The sequence below is a fragment of the Bos taurus genome, chromosome Y (genome assembly GCF_002263795.3).
Source record: "Bos taurus isolate L1 Dominette 01449 registration number 42190680 breed Hereford chromosome Y, ARS-UCD2.0, whole genome shotgun sequence".
NCBI lineage: Eukaryota > Metazoa > Chordata > Mammalia > Artiodactyla > Bovidae > Bos > Bos taurus.
In genome coordinates, this window is record NC_082638.1 from 19,009,589 (window position 1) to 19,027,445 (window position 17,857).

The following is a 17,857-nucleotide window of genomic DNA, read 5'->3' on the forward strand; positions in this document are numbered from 1 at the left end:
ATTGCTTTGGCTCTTCCAGGTGTTTTGGATTTCCATACCAATTGTGAAATGACTGGTCCTAGTGCTCTGACAAATACTGCTCATAGCTTTACAGGGACTACACTGACCCTATCGATTGCTTTGGATAGATTTTAGTCCTCTATTTACTATTGCAGGAGGGCCAAATGCCCAGCATGAACTGACACCAACACCAATGTGTACACAAGGAACTGGGGTTTTAAAGGGAGAATTTGGGAATAGGCAAGGGGAATCATGGGAAGTCTATAGAGTCAGAAAATGACAGTTTGACAGAACGTGCGCAGGGGGTGTTGGTCCATGCGGAATATCTGGGTTTGCTAACCCTGTTACCTCTTAAAGGCAGGCTTTCTGCCCTCCCGTAGAGACTGGGCAACGGGCCCTATCCTTAAGTGTTGAGTGGAGCACATAGTCACTTCTATTGGCAGCCTTGAGTTTTCGTAGGTGGGGACTTTAAAGGGGTGGGGGTCATCCAAGGCATGCAGCCTTGAGCTGTTGCAAACTTAAAGACCCAGGTGCAGGCCTTACTGAGAAAGGGCTCCGTGGAGCCTTGCTCAAATTTGGCTAAGGTGAGAGTCGTTTTCCTTTGAAAGCAGAGAAACTCGAAGAGTGTGGATTGGGCCCTGCTCCCACCGCCGCTTGGAGCTGGGACAGCCTTCCCCAGGCGGTGGGGAGACCAAGCACATTTGCTTTTTCAGGTGTCCAGCAGAACGAGATCACACAGAAGCCATCAACCTCCACCATCACCCTGGTGACCAACACGGATTCGTCGCCCCTGGTCCCCAGCTCAGGACCCACGAGCACCCTTGCATCTTCGGTCAGCGCGCCCATCGCCACCGCTTCAGCTGATGTCGCTGCAGGCACCGCCGAGTACGCTAGCAGAGTGAGTGCCCGTGGTTGGATTGGGGAAGCCCAGCTTTGGGTCTTTCCAGGAATTAAAGGGGACCAGGAAGTGGTGGAATCCCTCCCCAACTCGCCTGTTCTCTTGGCCTGGTCCTTGTTAGGGATGTGGTGGCCAGGCTTGCCTGCTCTGTGTTCACTTGTGGGCACACTCTCCATTTAGGTTCTGTCTTCTGTCTTTTAAAATTTATTTTATTGAAGTATAGGTGATGTAGAAGGGTGTATTAATTTCGACGGTACAAGACAATGATTCAGTTATATACACGCATACTTTTTCATATTCCTTTCCATTATGGCTTACCACAGGATATTGATTGTCGTTCCCTGTGCTACACAGGAGGACCTTGTTGTTTATTTTACGTATAAGAGTTTGCACCTGGTAATCCCAGATTCCCAAAGCGTCCCGTCCACCACCCCAGCCCTCCTCTCTACTTCTCTCTTAATTTGCCGAGTGCTTTCATGCTCACTGTCTAATCCGGGCAAGTAAAGCTTGCTGTCGGATGAGGGTGCTCTGGAGTGATGTGCAGGTTCATGTCTGGAGAACCCGGGGAGTGAAAATCACCACCAGAATTGCAGCTCTCTGGGGAGTCCCTTCTGCTCCCTGCTGGGGCCTAGAACAGGAGTTGCTAGACAGCTGTAGAATGAAAGCGGGTTTTTGAGTGAACACCTAATGTCTTTTGAGAGAAAGCCTAATGTCTCATTGGGCTTCATATCAGTAACACTTTTGTTTAGTGTGGACAATTTGTAAGGTCTTTATTGAATTTGTTGTAATATTGCTGTACTTTCCTTCTTTCAAAACGTTTTGGTGTCGTTGACTACAAGGCTTGGGGAATCTTATCTCCCTGAGTAGGGAATCAAAACCGTACCCCCCACATTGGAAGGCTAGGTCTCAACCAGTGGGGTTTCAGGGACGTCCTCACTCCCATGTTACAGATGAGCACACTGAGATCTGGCCAGGTCAAACAGGTTGTCCGGGGTCACATAATCCGTGAATGTCTAATTGGCATTTGAATGGTAGCAGCCAGGATCTAGAATCCCCGCTTGACCTGCCTTAGAGCTCGCTTGTGAATTCACACCAGGCCGGCTGACCACGGCTGTCCGCTGTCCCCAGACTGATTGTTCTTACATGTGGCTTTTTAAAGCAACCCTGCTCAAGAGTGAGTGTGGCTAAAGAGGAAACATCCAGGTCTTGGGGTTAGGGCTCTTAGTTAGTACTTCTGTCCCCCCATTTTGCATAAAAGACCAGGTTTTATCCAGTCTCAGAGTTTCAGAACATTCAGGGTTCCCCTTTCAGGTGTGGTCTCATGCTCAAGGTTTTTGACTTACCTGTTCATCACCTTGAACAAGGATTGACTTCGTGTTTTCATTGACAGTGACTTCATACCTCAAGCATGAAAATCACTTTATGTATGAAATAGAAAATTCCATATTTTGTGTAGGAAAATCGAGGCCAATTCTTTCAGTTGTTACATATACAGTGTTCTGTAACTCATAACGCAAGTCAGCACACAGATTTTCAAATGAGAAAGATGAAAAATTCCGTATTTCGTGTTACCTTGTTTATGCCCAATTCAATGTGAAATACCAGAATTTCATATTTCGCGGGGAAAAGCTCCGTGCCTGGAGTTTCAAATGCCGACGTAGAGAAACCCATATTCAAGGCAGGAAAATCGGTGCCCGGATGTTCATTCATTAAATACAGAGAACTGCATGTTTCATGTAGGAAAATCACGACCCAGATTCTCCTACATGAAATATAAACAGTTCATTAGCTCATGGACTAAGTCTCTGCCACGATTTTCTTACAGAGGAAAGATAAAGACATGTAAGGAAATCCGTACTCAACAGAGGAAAAATCAGTGCCCCGGATTACATACGTAAAGTCATCAAAATTCCGTATTTTGTGTGCTAAAATCAGTGGCCTGATGTTCCTAAGTTTAATACACGACATTCCAGATTTCATGTGCAAAAGTCAGCACCCAGGTTTTCATACGGGAAATACACAGAATTCCAAATTTCATGCCGGCAAATAACACGTGCACCCATGATTCATATAACATATAGAGAATTCCATTTCCCTTTTGGGAAGTTTGTGGTGAGATTTTCACAGGTGAAACAGAGAGAATGCCACATTTCTTGGCAGAAAACTTAATGCATGTATTCTTTCGGGAAATAACGAGTTCCGCGCTTCACGTAAAAGACTGTTGCCCACGTGTCCAAATGTGACACAAACCTGGACTTCTCTGTGTAGAGAGAGATTTAGAGATGAAACATCTCTCAATCCGGAGATGCTAAGAACAGTGTCCCGCTAAGAGCCATGACTCACCAGTGCCAGAGGAATTGAAGTCTGCCCATTTATTGTACAGAGGCGCTTTCAAAGTAGCTCTGTTCTCATCCAGCCCCCAGGTGAGAACACACGCCAGCCTACCCCATCAGCCCAGGCCTGTGGGACTGGGACAGGTGAGAGGATCAACCTAGGACACCCTTTTAAGGAGTGATGTTTCAAACTGGCAAAGGCTGCACATAGCAGCGCTAAGTGCTGCTACAGTTCCCAAACCTTAGAGAAAAGGGCAAGCTGTGTTCATATGGCTGGTCATGTCGGGGAAAGAATGCTCCTTCACCTGAGGACAGAAAACCCTTTGTGGCCGGGTGTCCTAAGGGCTGTGCGTAGCCCCTCTTCTGTGCCGGGGAGTCTGGCCCACTCTGGCTCTGCTCCTTAGCATCCTCCCTGACTTGCCTCAGGTGCTTTTGGCCTGCCTCTCCTTTCTCCTCAGGGATCCGTGTTTACACTTACATGCCTGTTTACATGTACAGCTTGCTCCGTGGGTGAGATCCCTGGGCTTTCCTCCAGGGCTTTTCTCCAGTGTTTCTGCCGCCCCAAGATCGTCGTACTTTACACAAGCTCTTTCATGTTTTCAGTGTGCATTCTTCCATCCCCCAGCCAGGCCAGTTCAGAGAGTTCACACACACATTTTGCCCAGCGCACATGTGTTTGCACGCGCGTGCACGCACACACACACTCATACACACACTCACACACTCACACACCAACAATTCTGAAAAGCAACTTGCACACATGCGGAACTTTGGTTTACTGATCCAGGATAATGGACTTTGGTAAGCACCACTCTTTTTTTTTTTTTTTTGCCCCGTTGATGTTTTCAATCGGTAATTGATCAAGTCAGTGTCCTCTTCTACTTCTATGGTATATCGTGGAAGGTGAATGGGAATGGCTCATGAGTGGGACTGATATCCAAAGAGGTTGGCAGGGTTGGAAGTCCTCACTGTGGACAGCAGAGTGACCTGTGCCTGTGTTCTCTACTCCTGTTGCCTTGGACTGGTTCACCGTGCCAGTCGGGTTGGTGTGATTCCATTCCCTGGGCTTTCCTTCCAGAAACGACACAGAAATAGCAAGGGACTTTGAACTTGAAATTGATCTCGCACCGCCTTTTCCCTAGGCTATAGAAGGTCAGTGAGCACAAGAACTCTTTCACAACTTTCTCTGTACAGAAAGGCAAGCCCCAATTCCTATCACCTGGGGGATGATTTACTGACAATCATGAAGAAATTCTGCATGGGCAATGCCAGTTGAATGATCAACACAAGGACACATGGGTAGGGGTAAACGTTAGTGTATTTCAACCGTGCGGCGCTGTTTATAGAACACTTAACAAGTCAACCCCAAACCGTTCCTGACAGAGAAAAACAAAAACATTTCCTGACATATGCATTCCTGCAACATCTTTGCCCTCTGTGATCCTAATCAATATTCTCCCTGCAATGAGTGATATTCCTGCACGTCAGGCATTACTGTAAGTGTGTGGGTATTCTTGTTTCCACATGTGGGTCACTGTTAACTATTCCTGTGATAAAGCATTTCTTGATGTGCACAAATATCATGGAAGTCTTTCAAAAAGTCACAATTCAAGATGTTGGAAGCATTTGATCCAGGAAGGAAAGAATAGGTCCAATTCACATGCAGTCTAACAAAGATACGCAAACTTAACCAAAGAAGGACTAAATACGAGCAACACCACGCATGTAGGTTGAATAGGGACGTGCAAGAACTCAGACAGATATGGCAGCAGAGCTGTGCATAATGGCACAAGCATGGGTGCAACATGAAAGAGGACAGGAGGCATAGGCAGACCCACAGGAAGAAACATCAACTCACATTCATGGGCAAACACAATGGAGACACCCAGTCTTCATTCTAAACAGAGGAAAACATGAACACATCCAGGGCACAGGAAGCAAATGCAGCTCAGGCTGGTTGAGCCAGAATGCGCGTGAATTCATCACTAAACCGGCGAGTCTCACACGCATCGATATTCGGCGGAAGAAAACCTTACACGACACATCCAAGTGTGCAGTCAACTCTAAGAGCACCTAGCCTTTAGGGCCCAAGTGAAAGCCCTAGAGAGCCTGGGACACAAGTCACGGCAAGTCTCCAGAGGATGACCATCCAGTCAACGAAGACTATCTCTGCACTCCACTCGAGGACAGGTTAGAGCTAATGCCAACCCTGGTCCTGAAGCACTGGCAGGAAATATTAGGCACTGGGGGACCCTGTCCTAAACTTTTCTTGTCTTTAACTTCTTTGCAATGCCTTACGGAAACTTCTGAATGTGGGTAAATGCCATGCAGTCCCTAGAATGAGCCCAGTCTAAGGTCCCGAAAACCATGCCCCAGTATGCCATCTCACACCCGCTGTCGAGTTATCACACCATAGTTTCTGCTCTGTTTTGTTTTGAACTAGGACTGGGAAAGACAGGTACCAGCCTGCCGGAGCCCCACGGATTCTTGGACGTTGACAGATTCAGAAAGTAAGAAGACATGTTTCCAGTGTCTCCTGGGCTGCTTGTTCAGAAAGCACCCAGAGACGGCCAAGCCTTGCCTTCTAGCGCTGTAGATGCGTCTCTGGAGAAGGGGCAAAGCTGGGGTGTACATGGTCAAATGCAAAAGCTGGCCCTGGGCAGGAGATCTCATGCAGGGCACCGTGAAGAGGACATCCATAAAACCTGTGAACTTTACCCTTTGCCCTCAAAAGAGATGCTGCTTCAGGGAGAAAAGTTGTAGAGTGAGAACTTCATGCGAGACAGAACTTCATGTGGGACATCACCCTCAGGCATGCCCACGGTGGAGCCCTTCTATCTGGGATGAGAGGACAACAGTGGGGGGACAGACGTTGAACTCTGCCTACTCCATTTGTGCCAGTCTGTCTTTTGCTCAATCCAGAGGTGGACACGATTCCAGAAAGCAGTCATCTACTTCAGAAGGACCACCCTAAGTGCCGACCAGTCCCTCAGTGAGCTCCATGTGCTCCAGCTGTTCCCACTGGCCCTTGGCCCACACAGTAGTGGCAAAGCCCTAGATGAAGGACAGCTCCTTTGTGGTTGAAAACATTCTGTGCTGAGCCATTCCACAAGGAAGAGAAACTGTCACCAGAGGGCTGGTGAGAAAAAATGCTTTTTCTACAGCTTGGCCTGACAGAGGGCCTTGGGCAAAGACCTTAAGCCTTCCTGGAAAAAGGGATATTGACCCCTGAGCTGCAGCAGCAGCAGCAGCAGCAGCAGCATGGGACACAGACCACATGGCTGCATAGGCTCACCCTAACAGCCTCTTTCCCCTCACTTCTGCCCCTGGACACGCTATACCGAAGCTGAGTTCTTGGAAAAAATAACAGAGTTCACATGAGCTCTAACATCTACGACGGGATCTGTTTTCCTTTATCTGATTCCTTGCAATTTCTCTTTTCCCCTGGTCACCTTTGCCAGAAACTAGTATCCTCACTGCCTTCCCACCCCTCACTTTCTCCCTAGGCCACAGCCCCCCTCCATATACCTTATACACAATGCCCTAAGATGTTACCTGGAACCCTAGCTCTGGGAAGCAGACTCTCAGCAAAGCTGACCGTGCACTCATATACACACTCATACACACGTGGCCTTCGAGGTTCATAGCGAGTTCAATGATAAGGCTTTTCCTTTGTTCTGTACCCTTATTAAAGTGTCTGATGATAGGCAACAGAGAAGATACCTGGGCCACCACCTTCCAACAGAATTGCATTCCACTGTTTCAATCTCTGGCCCTTGTTCACCAGACCCTTTCCACGAACAGCCACATTTCCCTTGTAAAATTGCCAGACCCACAGTCAATAGGCCCCTCATCTTCCTTCTCCGTCCTCCCCAACCCCCACCCCACAGGAAGAACGTCACCCCCTGACACAACCCCAACATACGACTTAGCCCCCTCTATGAATCTCCACAGACTGGTAATTCCCACGCGGTGAACTGACACTCGTACATGCAGCTGAAGTGTTTGTCCTGAGGACCTGCCCAAACAATACACGCACGCATGCAGCTGATGCTTTTTATTTTTCCTTTGCAGTGAATTCAGGGTTACTGGTGTCTCACTGTCGATCCACTTCAGCACCAGACCACTCTTCACTACTTTCCCGTCCAAGAGAACTATGCTGGCCATTGGTCTTCACGTGAAGCAGCTTCTTCGGTTTTCTGTTTTAGGTGAAGGGGGGCACGCCATCGTTAAGTGTCTCAAAAGCTGGGGGGATCGGGTTCCTTTCAAAACAGAGAGACAGAGATATGTACACTTACCCTCCCCGGAAACTCTAAAGACAGCTTGATTCTTTCAAGTCAGTTCCCAGGGGGGTGTGTCTGTGAACGTTTACATGCCCTAGAAGCACAGAGTAAAAAACAGGTATCCCAGTCTTCAGCGTAGAACTATTTACAATAGCTAGGACGTGGAAGCAGCCTACGTGTCCATCAGCAGATGAAGGGATAAGGAAGTTGGAGTACACATACACAGCGGTGTCTTACACAGCACTAACATGGAACGCGTCCATGTCAGTTCTAATGAGATGGAATGAACGTGGAGCCTACTATACCGCGTGAAGTAAGTCAGAAAGAGAAAGACAAACACTGTCCGTTCACACAAATATATGGAGTTGAGGACCTTGTACGTGGTGCTGAACATCCAACATGCAGGGCAGCAAAGAAGTAACAGACATATAAAGAACAGACTTTGGCCTCAGTGGGAGGTGGTGACGGTGGGTCAATGTGAGAGAGTAGCCCCAAAACGTTTACATTAGCTTATGCACAACAGATGACCAGTGCGAGTTTGACGCGTGCAGCAAGGCAACCAAAGTCATGTTGGGGGCAACCCAGACAGCCAGGCAGGGGAGGTCGGTGGGTGGCGGGTTCGGCATTTGGGGGGACACGTGTATCCCTATCGGTGATTCATGTTGGCCCATGTACAGCAAAACCTGTCACGGTATTGTAAAGTCATAATCCTCCAGTTAAAATAAATAAAAGAGGATTCTCCATAATCCTGCAGAGTGGTCAGTATGCTCAGAATGAGGGTGGCAGGAAAAAGATGCAAACGCAAATTAAAAACCAAAACGAGTGTGGTGATCAGAATCGAATCAAATGATGGGTCACTGGGGGAACCGCCTTGCACAAAGGAGACTCACAGGCCTTTTTGGAAATGGGACTTCATGAGGAAGAGCAGGTGGGTCCCAATTTAAGAGCAGCCTGAGGCTGGACTTGTTGGCCATGGAATGACGGTTCAGCCATGTGCAGCTGCCTCAGATATAAACTGCAGTGGCTTTGGCCTGTCCAGGCCACTTCATCCACCTCAAGCTTCTCTACTTAGAACCTGTTCTTCACCCCAGTTCTCTACCCTTGCTGTCCCTTGCTGATTCCCTCATGCCCTGGTGTCACTCTGTACTCCACGGAGTCTCACTGTCTTCACAAGTGGAATAAATGACCCAAGTTTTTGACAACACTTATGCCAGTGCTCGGCCCCTGGGCGCCTCACCTCTCGTCCTCCTGGTACCTTTTGTGGTGCAGCCTTCCTCCTCACATAGTACTGCAAAGGATTGGGCCACAGATCCCTTATGATGATCTGCCAGGGAAATGAGCAAGGTCAGCACAGGCCTGGCCAGACCATGAGCCCTCCCGTGCACGGCCAACAACTCCGACATAAGTCACCAGTTCTGGCCCAGTGGCCACGTGGGACCCCACCTCAGCAATCCAGTCAGATCCTGTGAAATTGTGGTCAAAGAACCAGTTGAAGAAGTTAACGCTGCTGTCGTGGTGCCTGCGCCTGTATGCCTTCCATTCAAAGCCCTGGTGCCACTGAACTGGAGTGGAATGAGATGCGTGGTATCCTGCAGGAAAAGCAGTTTGGGAGAAAGACCTAAATCACTTTTCGATTCAACCTAGACTTTTCTGCCCCCAACCACCGGGCCACCGCCCGCCACCCCTACCCACCCCCGCCCCCACCCAAGATCCAGGGAGCAGCTTCTCACCAGTGACCTTCATCAGGTACTCCTTGACAATCACTTCATTCTGGAAATACCTATTCCTCCGAAAGGACAATGTGATCTTGCAGTGACGAGTGGGATGCCTGAATTCCTCCACCTGCCAGGACAAAGTGTGCGGGGTGGGGTGGGTGTGAAACCTCTTTACAGAAGAGCTGTCCTTTCCTGTGTTAGGGATAGACCATGCCCTCTCCCCTCCCCAGTCACCTCCCCTCCACAATCATCAGTGTCCCCTGCCTGACCTCCAAGTTGGTCATGAAGTGAAGCATGTCTGCATCTTGCTTGCTCATCAAAACTGACATTTGGGGGTGGTTCATAAACTGCTTTAGGTCAAGGAGCCTCTAGATGCTAGAGGTAAAAGTGCTGGAAGAACAAAGCTAGCCTAAAGAGTAGAATGGCCCTCCCTGTTTGACTTCAACTTGCTACTGGTTAACTCGTCACATTTCGGTTCACGCGGGGCTATATGAATGCCGCACAAGGTCCAAGGCTGTGCCCATGAATGCCCTACCACGAGGAGGTTCTCTTCCTAACCGGATAAGCTTCATCTCAGCCCCTTGAAAGTTAGCTTACTTCGGGAAAACAAGCACTCCTAGCTAGAACCCGTAGGACCACTTACACTTCCCCACCCCTCCCCCATTCCAGACAAGCCTTCTCTCCGAAGAGACCCTGGTGCTAATGACAATTCTGATAGGGACCTCTCAAAGTATAGCCCAACTATCAATTTGGGCTAGCCAGAACAGCAAGGACATCACACCTACGATCAGGAACAGATATGCAGGACGGTAACCAATACCCACCATCCAGAAAAGTAAATACGGTACCAGAACTGCCAGATCTGTAAACTGTTCCTGCCATAGCCCGGCTTAAACAAACAAACAAACACAAAACTCACAAGCACCACACCAAGGGATACAACTTCGACCCAGAAGCCACGGATGCCCTGGATGATGGCGCTTCTGTGCTCTAGATGCACCTTCCGCCGCTGACTGGTCTTATGTTTCAGGCGAGCATGCGCCCTTTCGGCTTTCTTATTCACGGGCTCCAGCTCCAGCTGCAGGGCCGCCAGCGCCTCCAGTGCAGGCCGGTCACTCAGGGCTCCGGGCCTTGGATGGTCGTGGACATGCTCCTCCGAGGACACCTGCTCCTGCTCCTCGTATGCCACCACCTCCACCTCCTCCATGACGTCCAACACCAGCAGCTGGAACTCCTGCCCGAGTCCCGCCACCTCTCCCTCCTCCACAGCCGCACCTTCCTCCACTGCCTCCACCCAGAAGAGGGCGGCCTCCTCGCCTGGCGCACCACCTGCGGCCTGCATCGCCTCTGCCGCCCCCACCGGACTGGAAGGCCCCAGGGCCCCTCCCTCATGAAGACCCGGGCTCACAACTAAGATCCAGGATCCCGGAGTGCTGCCGCCTTCCTCTGGCCCCGTCTCACTCTCCATGGTATTCTCGCCGAAGCCCGGAACTGCAAACAAGCTGGACGCTAGAGCACGGCAGACGGCCCTCACGGGCCGCCCGCCGGCCGCAGTCTACGTGGTCCTACTCCCGACGGGTTACTGGGCAAGAGCCAGGGAACGGCGAAAGGGAGAGACGCATGCGCAGAACCCTCTGCCACCAGGCCCGCCTACTATGGCGACGGGAAGGGGCTGAACTCTCCACCCTGACCTCCTGACCTCATCCCAGAACCAATCAAATGGAGTCTAAAGCGGTTCGCTCCTGGGACACGCCCCTTGGAATCCTGGGCCCTCTTGCCAGCCTGTGACAGGCGGCCAATGTCGGCCCAGCGCAAAGTGGGCGTGTCCTGGCAAGCCTTTTGCCTGCCTAGCAGTGCAGCCGCGCCCGAGCAGCGACTGGGAGAGCCAGGGCCACCTGAAGCTGCAACAGTCCTCAAGCTTGAAGTTGCCCCTGGGGCAGCGCGCCCGTGTGCTCAGGGACACACTCAGGAAGACAGGGTTCCTGGGTACCTCAGGGACAGAGTTGCTCTCCTCCGATCCAAACCGCAAGCCACGGGGTGGGGGTGGGGGGAGTAGGAGGGAGGCGGGCAGGGTAGGGGGGTTTGGGGGAGGAGTGCGCGGTGGAGGGGGATGGGGAAGCGGGGCGGGGGCCCGGGTGGGGGCGGGCTTACGCCGACCTCACCCATGTGCACCTGCTGCAGAGTCATGGCTAAACTTGTGCCTTAGGCTTGAGCAGTTGTCAGGAATGCAGCCCTCCTCTGAGGAAGATGCAGAGCACTTTCCTCGGCTAGCTGTCCAAGCCCCACGATGCAGCCGCAAGCCCAACCAGCCTGGAACCCCTGGCCTACGATCTGTCAGCCCTCGGCCTTTCCCCCGGCCCGTGGCTTAGGGCAGGCGCCCACGTAGCTAAGGATGTGCGCCTGCAGATGCACTTGCCAGAGGCACAGAGCTATTCCTGCAAGTGTTTCAAGTGGACCAAAGTGCTCCTCCTGACCATTAGTTACGCCTACGTCCGGGCCGCCTAGCTCAGGTGGGCACACTCAGGTTAAGTGCCTGGACAGTTTCCACTGCTCACGCTCTTTCTCCTAGGATGTCTGCTGTTTCACACTGAGCACCTACCTCCCTTAGTCCTGACACACTCACAGACCCACCACACCCCACCCCACCCCCCACACCCCCCCACAAACACACACAAACACGTGACACAAGTACACACATGCGTGCAACACACAGAGCCACAAATGCCAACAGGTGTTTCAGAGACTGAAGAACCAGTGGATCGCATGAAATGCATAGATGTCTTTATTTCTAACGGGAAAATGTTCATTCTGATCTTCAGATGTGAAATATAGAGAAGTCCATCTTCCATGAGGGAGAATCATGCCTAGATTTGGATACAGGAAGTATAGAGAACTCCTTATTTCATGGTGGACAGTCCTTGATTTATGCATGAGAAATACAAGGAGTTAAGTATTTCACGAAGAAACAGTGGTGCCCAGAATTTCATTTATGAAATAGAGATAATTCCAATTCCATATTGGTTCACCAGATCTTAATTTCACACTTCATGTCAGTAAACTTTCATTGAGATCTTCATATACGAAATGTATACAATTTCAGGATTCAAGAAGGGAATTGTAGGCTCAACTTTTCATATGTAAAATATATAGAATTCCCCACTCATGTAGGAAAACGTGTGCACAGATATACGTCTGGGAGACACAAGATTCCACATATGATGAAGAAAATGATGCAAGTCGATTTTCATACATGAAATACCGATTTCCTATTTCAGGTAGAAACCTCTGCACCCATGTTCTCACATGTGAAAGAAGGACAATTGCATATTTTATGCAGAAAAATCATCTTTCTGGTTTTCATCTGCATGAATCAGGGAATGCAGAGCAAGTGCTCTGGAGCAATCCCGAAGAATAGCGTAGGCAGGGATGTGGGAGCGGCTCCAGGATAGCTGGGACCCCTGTGTACTTATGGCTTATTAATGTTGATGCATGGCAGAAGCCATTACAATATTGTATCATAATTAACCCCCAGTTGAATTTAATAAAAAGAAAAAGTGAAAGAAGAAAGGGACTCGACTGCTCTGTGGTGGCCTAAATGGGAAGGAAATCCAAAATTGACGGGATACACGTACAGCTAAAACTTGATTCACGCACAGCAGAAACCAAAGAAACACTGTAACGTGACTATGGCCCCAAAATAATGGTTGGAAGTACATCACATGTCCAGTATAATTCCGGCAGTGAAAAAATAAATGGTAGCCCCGTATGCAATACATGTTCTTGAGGAGAGTATGCTGAGTTAAATACTTGAGTTCGAGGAAGATGAAGGCTTTTACATCACACGACATTGTCACGTTGAAAGCCCTGCGTTATAGAAAGAGAGTAGGATGTGGTCATCGGGCCAGTGGAAATGGCCCCCGATGGTCCACGTTACCATCTTTTAGTCACAGGTTGACTCAGCTCATCCAGGAAGACACTGTAAAAGAGGCAGGATGGAAAACGGAGCTGCAGGCCTCAGCCCAAGACCATTAGGGAAGTTCGCAAACCCAACACCACCAACAGAAAGCCTCTCAGCTGAATGCACTGAGAGAGATATCAAAGCCTTCCCACAGGGCCTTCCAGGCCCTTGGGCCTTGGGCTGGGTAATGAACTGTGGTGCTTGGACAAGCGTGAGGAAAGGCTGTGTCTTGCAGAGTCCCGGAGGCCTTGCTGGAGCCACTCAGCGGCCTGGCCCAGGTTTCAAAGCAACGGCCACCGTGTCCCATGCCCACCTCCATGTCCGAATGGTTGTGGCAATGTCCATGGGCCACAGTCTACAGGACCGAGCTCCCCATTTGGGTAGACGGAGGAGGCTGAGGGTCAGCTGCGTGCTGGGTACCTGGCTCCCTCATGGCAGGTGGCCGGGCAGTGTGTGGGGGCCTTGGTAAGAGGAGGGCACAGAGAACTGAGACCTGCCTCTTCCAGCTGGGACTACCAGGCTATACGGGGACCCCCTTCTCGCAACCAGGACCTTGGAGGGTGAAAGTCAATCTGGGGAATCTCCTTTCAGGGGATAGGGAATCATACTTGTTTCCCTTGAGGATTGCAGGACACAGTTAGCTGGCCACCAGCTCACCTCAAGAACACAAGATGTGACAGCAAGAAGTTTGCACCGGCTAATCACACCCCTCCCTCACGTTTCCTCTATGTGGCCTTTGCTGAAAGCCTTGACGGAGTTTGCCATTTCTCTTTCCACTGGCTTAGGCTTTTATTCTTTTCTAATACAAGCATTTAAAATTATAAGCACGTCTAGATCTGCATCTCACGAATTCTGATACGCTGTGTTTTTATTCTCACTCGTTTAAAGTATCTTCTGCTCGCTCTTTGTTATCCTGTACGTTTTTTAAAAAGTTTAGTTTAATTGGAGGTGAGTTACTTGACATTATTGTGGTGCTTTTTGCCGTACGTTCACACGAATCAGCCGTGTACATGCATTCCCCGTCCTGATTCCCACTCCCCATCCCATCCCTCTGGGTCATCCCAGTGCACCAGCCCTGAGCTCCCTGTCTCGTGCATCGAACCTGGCCTGGCGATGTATTTCGTATGTGATAATATACATGTTTCAATGCTATTCTCTCAAACCATCGCACCCTTGCCTTCTCCTACAGAGTCCCGAAATCTGTTCTTTACATCTGTGTCTCTTTTGCTGTCTCGCATATAGGGTCACTGTTAATTCCATCTGTCTCAATTCCATATATATGCGTGGGTTTTTCCTTCTGACTGACTTTTCTCTGCATAAGAGGCTCCACTTGCGTCCAGCTCATTAGAACTGATTCAAATGCATTCTTTTTAAGAGCTGAGTAAAATTCTACTGTCTATATCTACCCCAGCTTTCATCTCCAGTTCGTCTGCCCACGGACATCTAGGCTGCTTCCACGTCCTATCTGTTGTAAAGAGAGCCGCGACGAACACTGGGGCACGAGTGTGTTTTAATTCTGGTTTCTTCGGTGTGTATGCCCAGCAGAGGGATTGCTGGGTTGTATGGCAGTTCTATTTCCAGGTTTTTGAGCACTCTGTACGTTGTTCCCATAGTGGCTGTGCTAGTTTGAAATTCACACAGACAGTGTGAGAGGGTTTCTTTTTTTCTCTGCCCCCTCTCAAACATTCATTGTCTGTAGATTTTGGACAGCAGCTATTCTGACCGGCCTGAGATGGTACCTCGTTGTGGTTTCGATTTGCGTTTCTCTGATAGTAAGGGATGTTGCGCATCTTTTCCTGTGTTTGATAGCCATCTGTATTTCTTTTTTGGAGAAATGTCTGTTTACTTCTTTGGCCCATGATGATGATTATTATTTTTTTTGGCCTGGGTCGCCTACTTTTCTGGAATTGAGTGCAGGAGTTGCTTGTATATTTTTTAGATTAATTCTGTACGAGTTGCTTCATTTGCTATTATTTGCCCCCATTCTGAATTCTGTCTTTCCACTTTGCTTGTAGTTTCCTTCGTTGAGCATAAGCTTTTAAGTTTAAGTAGGTCCCATTTGTTTTAGTTTTGCTTTTATTCCCATTATTCTGGGAGGTTCGCCAGAGAGGATCCTACTGTGCTTTACACCAGAGAGTGTTTTGCCTAAATTTTCCTTCAGCAGTGTAATCGTTTGCGGTCTCATGTTTAGATCTTCGATCCATTTTGAGTTTATATTTTGTGTGCGGTGTTAGCAAGTGTTGTAGTTTCATTCTTTTATGCGTGGTTGCCCAGTTTTCCCAGCGCCCCTTGCTGAAGAGATTGTCTTTTCTGCATTGTACATCCTCGTCTGCTTTGTCAAAGATAAGGTGTCCGTAGGTGCGGATATGAATCTCTGGGCTTTCTCTTTTGTTCCATTGACTTATGTTTCTGTCTTTGTGCCAGTACCATACTGCATTGATGACTGTGGCTTTGTAGTATAGCTTGAAGTTAGGCAGGCTGATTCCTGCAGTTCCATTCTTCTTTGTCAAGATTGCTTTGGCTCTTCCAGGTGTTTTGGATTTCCATACCAATTGTGAAATGACTGGTCCTAGTGCTCTGACAAATACTGCTCATAGCTTTACAGGGACTACACTGACCCTATCGATTGCTTTGGATAGATTTTAGTCCTCTATTTACTATTGCAGGAGGGCCAAATGCCCAGCATGAACTGACACCAACACCAATGTGTACACAAGGAACTGGGGTTTTAAAGGGAGAATTTGGGAATAGGCAAGGGGAATCATGGGAAGTCTATAGAGTCAGAAAATGACAGTTTGACAGAACGTGCGCAGGGGGTGTTGGTCCATGCGGAATATCTGGGTTTGCTAACCCTGTTACCTCTTAAAGGCAGGCTTTCTGCCCTCCCGTAGAGACTGGGCAACGGGCCCTATCCTTAAGTGTTGAGTGGAGCACATAGTCACTTCTATTGGCAGCCTTGAGTTTTCGTAGGTGGGGACTTTAAAGGGGTGGGGGTCATCCAAGGCATGCAGCCTTGAGCTGTTGCAAACTTAAAGACCCAGGTGCAGGCCTTACTGAGAAAGGGCTCCGTGGAGCCTTGCTCAAATTTGGCTAAGGTGAGAGTCGTTTTCCCTTGAAAGCAGAGAAACTCGAAGAGTGTGGATTGGGCCCTGCTCCCACCGCCGCTTGGAGCTGGGACAGCCTTCCCCAGGCGGTGGGGAGACCAAGCACATTTGCTTTTTCAGGTGTCCAGCAGAACGAGATCACACAGAAGCCATCAACCTCCACCATCACCCTGGTGACCAACACGGATTCGTCGCCCCTGGTCCCCAGCTCAGGACCCACGAGCACCCTTGCATCTTCGGTCAGCGCGCCCATCGCCACCGCTTCAGCTGATGTCGCTGCAGGCACCGCCGAGTACGCTAGCAGAGTGAGTGCCCGTGGTTGGATTGGGGAAGCCCAGCTTTGGGTCTTTCCAGGAATTAAAGGGGACCAGGAAGTGGTGGAATCCCTCCCCAACTCGCCTGTTCTCTTGGCCTGGTCCTTGTTAGGGATGTGGTGGCCAGGCTTGCCTGCTCTGTGTTCACTTGTGGGCACACTCTCCATTTAGGTTCTGTCTTCTGTCTTTTAAAATTTATTTTATTGAAGTATAGGTGATGTAGAAGGGTGTATTAATTTCGACGGTACAAGACAATGATTCAGTTATATACACGCATACTTTTTCATATTCCTTTCCATTATGGCTTACCACAGGATATTGATTGTCGTTCCCTGTGCTACACAGGAGGACCTTGTTGTTTATTTTACGTATAAGAGTTTGCACCTGGTAATCCCAGATTCCCAAAGCGTCCCGTCCACCACCCCAGCCCTCCTCTCTACTTCTCTCTTAATTTGCCGAGTGCTTTCATGCTCACTGTCTAATCCGGGCAAGTAAAGCTTGCTGTCGGATGAGGGTGCTCTGGAGTGATGTGCAGGTTCATGTCTGGAGAACCCGGGGAGTGAAAATCACCACCAGAATTGCAGCTCTCTGGGGAGTCCCTTCTGCTCCCTGCTGGGGCCTAGAACAGGAGTTGCTAGACAGCTGTAGAATGAAAGCGGGTTTTTGAGTGAACACCTAATGTCTTTTGAGAGAAAGCCTAATGTCTCATTGGGCTTCATATCAGTAACACTTTTGTTTAGTGTGGACAATTTGTAAGGTCTTTATTGAATTTGTTGTAATATTGCTGTACTTTCCTTCTTTCAAAACGTTTTGGTGTCGTTGACTACAAGGCTTGGGGAATCTTATCTCCCTGAGTAGGGAATCAAAACCGTACCCCCCACATTGGAAGGCTAGGTCTCAACCAGTGGGGTTTCAGGGACGTCCTCACTCCCATGTTACAGATGAGCACACTGAGATCTGGCCAGGTCAAACAGGTTGTCCGGGGTCACATAATCCGTGAATGTCTAATTGGCATTTGAATGGTAGCAGCCAGGATCTAGAATCCCCGCTTGACCTGCCTTAGAGCTCGCTTGTGAATTCACACCAGGCCGGCTGACCACGGCTGTCCGCTGTCCCCAGACTGATTGTTCTTACATGTGGCTTTTTAAAGCAACCCTGCTCAAGAGTGAGTGTGGCTAAAGAGGAAACATCCAGGTCTTGGGGTTAGGGCTCTTAGTTAGTACTTCTGTCCCCCCATTTTGCATAAAAGACC

General features: G+C 49.3%; 1 protein-coding gene across 2 annotated transcripts; it reads right to left on the reverse strand.

Moving 5' to 3' along the window:
• Positions 1 to 7,273: 7,273 nt before the first annotated feature.
• Positions 7,274 to 10,914, reverse strand: LOC132344496 (testis-specific Y-encoded protein 3-like). Of its 2 annotated transcripts, XM_059884117.1 has the most exons (6): positions 10,170 to 10,914; positions 9,499 to 9,576; positions 9,245 to 9,356; positions 8,958 to 9,103; positions 8,752 to 8,838; positions 7,274 to 7,493 (listed from the first exon to the last, which is right to left on the reverse strand). In XM_059884117.1, the coding sequence occupies exons 1-6, from the start codon at positions 10,695 to 10,697 to the stop codon at positions 7,470 to 7,472; spliced, it is 975 nt and encodes a 324-aa protein (XP_059740100.1). In that variant the 5' UTR covers positions 10,698 to 10,914; the 3' UTR covers positions 7,274 to 7,469. The 2 variants fall into 2 exon arrangements, with proteins under 2 accessions (XP_059740100.1, XP_059740101.1); XM_059884118.1 differs by lacking the exon at positions 9,499 to 9,576 and having other exon boundaries at positions 10,149 to 10,914.
• Between the last annotated feature and the right edge of the window lie 6,943 nt (positions 10,915 to 17,857).